Source organism: Ipomoea nil, unplaced genomic scaffold (assembly GCF_001879475.1).
Source record: "Ipomoea nil cultivar Tokyo-kokei standard unplaced genomic scaffold, Asagao_1.1 scaffold0688, whole genome shotgun sequence".
In the NCBI taxonomy this organism is placed as follows: Eukaryota; Viridiplantae; Streptophyta; class Magnoliopsida; order Solanales; family Convolvulaceae; genus Ipomoea; species Ipomoea nil.
Window position 1 is genome coordinate 3,005,930 of NW_017617116.1, and position 6,000 is coordinate 3,011,929.

Consider the following 6,000-nt stretch of genomic DNA (forward strand, 5'->3'; position numbering starts at 1 on the left):
ATAAATATTGTATTTTTCCTAAGGTTGAAATTAATTGTGATTGTAGCTTTCTTGGATTGGTTAATGACTATCTTTCTCATTGAGGGGCGTGAATTCGGTGAATGTACAAAATGTCATTAAGATAAGACTAAGGTGCAAAAGGGTAAGGATTTGGGTAGATCAATGGATACCGAGAATCCATATATTTAAACTAATTTTTTTCTAAATTTGTTACATCCATGTTTTGGTTCGTACATGAAAATCAAAATCAAAAATCAAATACTTGATAATGATAATAAATTTTGGTGAAAATATTTTACATGTTTGATAGTAAGGCGGAATTGAAATAATTATCAATATTGCTATTTGGTTATGTATGATCCTATATATAATGGGAATAAAGATTTTAAAAATACAAGAATAAAAATCATGAAAATTTATTCTAATATAAAGACATCAAAAGCACTAATATGAACCAAAAATAAATTTTAAAAACAGCTAAAAGCACTAATCCAAACTTAAAAATCAAATTACCAATTAGGAAGGGAATAATAGAATAAAACTCTTATTTTATTAGGGAATGAGTTTTCTAATTAAGAGGTAATCAAATCCCATAGGCCATACTAGGACTATGTGGTCTAATGGTATCTGGGTTGGACTTCTAATTGGAAGATTATGAGTTCAAGCCTCAATGGAGGCGTTATTGATTCTTTGTGTTTCAGTAGGTTGAGAAAGTATACAAACAGATACTACAATCTAATAGAGCTTGTAACTTTCAAAAAAAATATTCTATTTCTATTTCTTGATACCTAAACCCATGAATCAAACACACCCTAATATTAGTAGACTTATTTTGATTCTATTTCCTAATACCTAAACCCATGAATCAAACACACCCTAATATTAGTAGACTTATTTTTGTCCGCAAATCAAACATAGAATGAGAATCTAGTAAAGGCAAAATTTCATATGGAATCTTGTAAATTGATTTTGTAAATTCAACTAAGTAATAGTTCGACAAACGATAGGTATTAATTAGTGAAGGAGGCAAAAAATTTGTTGATTGTAAAACTTTTACTCATTTGTAAACACCTTTATCACACAATTAATATATCTTCTATTGATATCATATTCATAAATATTCTTTTTTTAGCTAGATTTACTCCGAGAACAGATTTCACAATATCATTGATTCCTTACGAATTGGAAAATTGTTTTCCATTTTCAAATTATTGTACGTAAATGTAATCTTGGTAAATGCATTTTTTTGGTTTTTTTTTTCTCAAATGTTTTAATTCTCTAGAAAACTAAGAAAATTATCTTATTTTATATGAAAATTTAAAATTGCTACCTTAGGAATATTTGTTTAGAGAACACATAAGTAAATACCCTCATACCAATTAAGTATGAACCCTTTCATATATAGGAATTGACCCACATTAGTTTAATATAACTAGTTGTAATTTTAACTAATATCAGAGTTTATTCAAACTTTACATTCATATTATGTTGCAATGACATAGATTAGAGATATGAAAAAGAAGTCTGCATTCAATTAGTTCCTGAACGGTAGATTGAGCCTTATAAGTTATATATATAATCACACTGTGAGAGTTACGCCAATGTGATGGGCTGCGGAGTCACCGTAATTTACTACTATACTATTTTGTCGGGCTGGGGTGTGAAGCCTTGGACGCGAGGAAATTTTACCTTTTGTAGACAAAAGATATGAACAAGAAAAAGACTCAATGATGTTGTAAGGCATGGATTGAATCCCTTGTATACACATAAAAACTAGAATTTGACGCCACTCACAATGGCTCTAGTCTCTAGAGACTAGATGAAAACTAGAATCTGACGCCACTCACAATGGCTCTAGTCTCTAGAGACTAGAGAGGCAGGGTCCTATGGGGCCTTGCGATGCATGCTGTGTAAAAATCTTCTTGTTGTTTGTTACTGAATGAAAGTTTGGTTGTGATCGTTTTCAAAAAAAAAAAAAAAAAATCAAAAAGGAGAAAGGAACCCGAAAAGATCATCAATGGGGGATTTAACAATTTTCTTCTGATTCCTAATGTATTTAATCCTCTCCATTTAATCAACATGACAACATTCTTAGAAATATTCCATTTGGTTCGGAGAAAATGGCTTGCCAGACTGCCATCTTTTCTTGGGCAGGTCTATGGAGTATTTACTTAGCATTACAGGAATCATTGTCCAAAAAGATAAAAAAGAAAAATCAGAACAATACAAGGGAAGCCCATCATTAACAGCACCACTAGTCTCAAATAGCAAGTCATGGAAACCCAAAGGGAGAACCGAAGAAATTCTGTGTAGTAATCATCATACACATATAACAACACCACTAAACCAGCCAGCATTCCTCGAAAATCAAGTTTCTAAATCCGATAATATTAGCCACAATTACTTGAAACATTTCACACAACTAGTATCTCCTCCTTGGACTTCTTGAACGATGACCTCGAGGTGATCTGCATAGACATGAAAATGTTCAATTAGAAGAAGTATTTGCCACTTTCATTCTGGGGGTGAATAAAGAAGATTTTCAAGAGTCAGAGAAAGGATTATAATTGTCCACTATTTCTACTGTAGTGTAATTGCAGACAAAGGGCTTGAATGCCATTTCCCACTGACCAATGGCTATTACAAAGCAAAGGGTATTTAAATTTGACCTAACAAAGAAAAACCAATTTAGCCCCAAGTTTTGTCACATATGCCAAACGCTCAATTTGAGATGTGCCCCCTGCCCCCCACCTCCAAGTGGTCTTTGACTATTATACCCATTCTTTTAATAAATAACCACATTTATAAAAACATAATTACATTATACTCCATAAAATCAAAATAATAGAAAATCAGTTGTGTTCCATATAAATGATAAACCTATGTGGCTGTTTACTGATAGTGGAAACTATGACCAAAGATCAAAGGGGCAATAAAGCAGATAAAATCAGTGTCATTGCTAGGCTCATGCATCTTTTTCTTGAATTTATTTTACAGATTTGCTAAAAAATTTAATAGCACTATTCATCACACATTAGGATTTTAAAACAGAAAAAGATCTTCCCACATGCAAATTATATCCAAATTACAAAGCATTTTGTATGATACCTCCTTGCATTCCTCCTCTTGAATGAACCTTTGCTAAATGCCCAATCAACATGAATGATTTGAGTGAGCAGTTCAGTTCCATCCATCTCATTTATAGCTTTCTGTGCTTCTTCAAAGTTCTCATATTCAACCAGAGCATAACCCTACAGAAAAAAACATTGGAAAGTTATTCAATAACACAACAGAAGCAACAAGACAGCCAAATGAAAAAAAGTAAACAAATAAAAATACAAAGTTGATCCATAAAACAATAACCATTAAAAGAAGAAAAGTCAACCGTGTAATTATTAGCATTTTATGTACAATTCTTTGGCAGTATTGGCACCAGCCATGAACAACGCTATGTTGTAGTCAGATTACTGGAATCTAAGCAACAAATCAGGAATGACTGACATTGTTTGGGAGTTCACAATATTCATTATGGAGTCTATGATGCCACTACTCACCTTGACAAACCCAGTGCGGCGATCTAGATTCAGATGCAAGTTCTTAATATCTCCAAACTCACCAAAAGAGTTATGGATATCATCTTCTTGAGCCTCTTCATGAACTCCAGTTACCAAAACAATCCATCCTTCAATGGCTGCACAAATCTATCACCATTAGATCTATGATTTTAAATCTTTATAAATGTTATCAAATCCAAACACCTGAAGCACTCAGTCTACAATAAACTAACATGTTGAAAAAGATAAGAGTAAAGGTATAATCCTGAAACAATCAAAGAGGAACTAGTGAACTACACATAATCGCATTATTATAACTTTACTTAGGGTGATCATAAACAAGCTAGATAACCTAGTCTTCTTTCTCTCTCTCTCTTCCATCTAAATTTTTTTCTTATCCTATGATAGTCTCCTCTTCCCTCTGATCTTCTTTGTCACCCTACCACTCTGCCAGCATATTTTTCTTTCTTTCCACTTCAGTTTCTCTCTTCTTTTTAAATCATTTTCCATGCTGAAATTAATTTTATTTTATTTGTTGGTAATTTGAGAGTAATCATGATCAGAACTATCTCAGTTTTATTTCAAAGGTTCAAACTTGAACACTTGATCCCATTTTTAGTTAAATCTTTCAGAAAGAGAACCCACATGTTTATGATCATCAATTATTTGACATTTCTTCCAAAGCAAATCTCACTTCTACATAGAACCTATCTCATGCTCAAGCTCCATATAGCAATTGGTGAATAAACATCTATCTCCATTTTTAGAAACAACTGCCTCAAGGCTTTCTACTTGAGAAAACAAATGGCATCACTCCTTTTTCAGAGTACAAAAGATTGAAAGAAGACTTACCAAAATTCACAGTATAGTTAAGCTATCATAACAGGTTTAAAGCATGGACATCTCTACAGATGCAATGCATTTGTCGTACACTACGTGGATCCATTCAAAAGTCTCTCTCTTCTATTTAATACCTTTTCAGTTGCCTCCCTTATCATAATAGCAAATTCTCAAATTCTGTACTAAAGTCATAAAGATGAAAACTCACATTTGCCCGAATACTCAGCTAAAAAATAGATCTGTACCTAAACAACCAAATACCACCCTTACAAACGAAACTAGCAGTATTTTTTTTTTCTCGTTATTAGTTAACACTCTTCGAACTACTTAGTTAAGAAGATAGAAATGTTCAACGAAATCTCCAACCAATTACTGTATCTAAAACCCTAACGAAGTAATTCTCAGTCGTACAATTGCAAAATTAGAGAGAGCTAGAGAAGGGGAGGAACTGACATCGTTCAGGACCGGGGCCACCGTCAGAGTCCAGAGAGTCGAAGCGAGCAGACATACGAGCATTCCGGTCAGCCTCGGCAGCGTCTTCGCGGAAGCCGCGGCCCTTAGTCTTCTTGGGAGCGGAGGAAGAGTCGCCGATAGCGGATTTGATCCTCGGAATTGGAGCCCTAGGGGATGAGGAGGCGTCGACATCCTCGTCCATCAGATCGTCCTCCTCCGGCTCGAAGTCCACCGCCTCCACCTCCGCCGCGTTCGCCATTGCTGAGTTCTGCGTTCTACCCTTCTTTGACTAGGCTTTTTGAAGGTGGGAGAGTTGGAGGGAGGGAGGGAGACCAGTAGGCCAATTTGTATTCGGTGAAACAGCGAAAAAAGAGGATTTTGTAGCTGGGCACACTCATACAAGAAGAAAGGAAGGGTTTGGGATTTGGGTCAATTTATTGTCCGGGTCGGGTTATTTCCCTTGGAAACCCGGAAACTGGAATGTAGGGTGTGTAGGGTGTGTTTGGGAATTGGATAATGAAAATGCCCCACAAAATGCGAAATCTTTTGTCCTTGAGGCCCTCATACTCGAACGAGGCAAATTATGCCGTGGAACCATGTCCATCTTGCAATGTGGACACGGTTTCAAAATTGTTAATAGTTATAAATATATAGTTTAAAATTATGAACATATTGTTTTATAATTATGAACATAGAGTTGTGAACATAATTATTAACATGTAGTTCTGTAATCATTAGTAATATATAGCTTTATAATTATGAACATATAATTCAGTAATTATGAACATAGAGTTCTGTAATTGTGAATATATAGTTCAATAATTATGAATATGAAGTTCAAAAATTATTAATATATAGCTTTATAATTATGAAGATATAATTCAGTAATTATGAACATAAAACCGTGTCCACCTTGCAAGGTGGACACGGTTCCAAGCATAACGATTGCTCGGGCGACTAAACGTAATTTGTAGAGATGATAAATCACAGTGACTTAACGACTCAACAGGTAAGAAAACCAGTGTCTGGTACTCAAAAAGAGCATGTCACATTAGTGTGATTCTTATCGTGTAATTGTCTTAATTTTATGTCCTTACTTGTAATCTGTGATACAAGTTCACAACTGAGTTATCTATACGGATTAATAAAAATG

General features: G+C 34.3%; 1 protein-coding gene across 1 annotated transcript; it reads right to left on the bottom strand.

The window, feature by feature from the left end:
- Positions 1-2,215: 2,215 nt before the first annotated feature.
- On the bottom strand, positions 2,216-5,231 carry LOC109175826 (RNA-binding protein 8A-like). Its single transcript, XM_019325186.1, has 4 exons — positions 4,848-5,231; positions 3,555-3,691; positions 3,109-3,251; positions 2,216-2,468 (listed from the first exon to the last, which is right to left on the bottom strand). The coding sequence occupies exons 1-4, from the start codon at positions 5,104-5,106 to the stop codon at positions 2,423-2,425; spliced, it is 585 nt and encodes a 194-aa protein (XP_019180731.1). The 5' UTR covers positions 5,107-5,231; the 3' UTR covers positions 2,216-2,422.
- Between the last annotated feature and the right edge of the window lie 769 nt (positions 5,232-6,000).

Bases quoted from the DNA above. Each gene is read 5' to 3' on its own strand.
- LOC109175826 (XM_019325186.1), bottom strand. From the start codon at position 5,106: ATGGCGAACGCGGCGGAGGTGGAGGCGGTGGACTTCGAGCCGGAGGAG. The intron at 3,692-4,847 runs GTCAGTTCCTCC...AGATTTGTGCAG, and splicing joins TGGCCCCGGTCCTGAACGAT to CCATTGAAGGATGGATTGTT. The intron at 3,252-3,554 runs GTGAGTAGTGGC...TTTTTTCTGTAG, and splicing joins GCCGCACTGGGTTTGTCAAG to GGTTATGCTCTGGTTGAATA.